Source organism: Moesziomyces antarcticus, assembly GCF_000747765.1.
Source record: "Moesziomyces antarcticus DNA, scaffold: scaffold_v10155, strain JCM 10317, whole genome shotgun sequence".
Lineage (NCBI taxonomy): Eukaryota > Fungi > Basidiomycota > Ustilaginomycetes > Ustilaginales > Ustilaginaceae > Moesziomyces > Moesziomyces antarcticus.
In genome coordinates this window covers 1-819 of record NW_014638855.1, presented here as the reverse complement: position 1 = coordinate 819, position 819 = coordinate 1, and the positions used below count along the sequence as shown (strand labels likewise).

The 819-nt window shown below is 52.9% G+C and overlaps 1 protein-coding gene across 1 annotated transcript; it reads right to left on the bottom strand.

Annotated features, from left to right (window-relative positions):
• Positions 1-563: 563 nt before the first annotated feature.
• PAN0_155c6816 (uncharacterized protein) lies at positions 564-819 on the bottom strand (the record flags this gene model as incomplete). Its single annotated transcript, XM_014797766.1, has 1 exon — positions 564-819. A coding segment is annotated over one exon (256 nt), but the record flags the coding sequence as incomplete, so codon positions are not given.

Sequence of the window (819 nt, the reverse complement as noted above, 5' to 3'; positions counted from 1 at the left end):
CAGGAACAGGCACGCACCTGCTTGGCGGCGTAATTCCGTGCAGGAAAAGCCGAACATTGTGCTGCTAGCATTTCTCGCTTGGTGCTTTGGGCACAGGTGGCTGCGCAACCGCTTTGGCCTTGCGACGAAGGCGCTGTGAAGCGTGGCACAAGTTGGCGTGCTGGCTGCTCCAATCGAACTGCGAACCGGGCGACTCAGCGTTTGAACGCCACATTTGCGACTGAGCGCACCTACAAAACGAGCTTCACAGTATGTGAACGGGCCGAGTCGCCATGTATTAGGCTCGAATTTGTACCGTAAATCAGTATTCCTTTTGCCGGATGTTACCGGGACCACACTGAAATGTTAGCGTGATTGCTGCCAAAGTGTTAGCGTGAAATGCTCCGTGAGAGTTGGGTACGTACGGGACTGCAATTTTATGGACCGTGAGGTATGATATCATGTTACCGTGAGGTTTTGGCGGTGTCACCGTGATCGGCACAGCTCCACATGCAATGGTATCAATGAGCAAACGAGACAAAGCTTCATTGCAGTGAAATCTAGATACAGAAACGTGAGACAAGCTAGCTATTGAGATCCGAGTCGAGCTCATCGGGATCCGGACTGCCAAAAGCGTCGATGAAGCTTTTCAGCCCGTGCTTGCGGAGGGCATCGTCTGCATCGTGGTGAGGTCCAAGCACATGGCCGTGCGACGCAACCACCATCCACTTGTTCGTCTCCCTGAGCTTAGGGTTAGGGTTAGGGTTAGGGTTAGGGTTAGGGTTAGGGTTAGGGTTAGGGTTAGGGTTAGGGTTAGGGTTAGGGTTAGGGTTAGGGTTA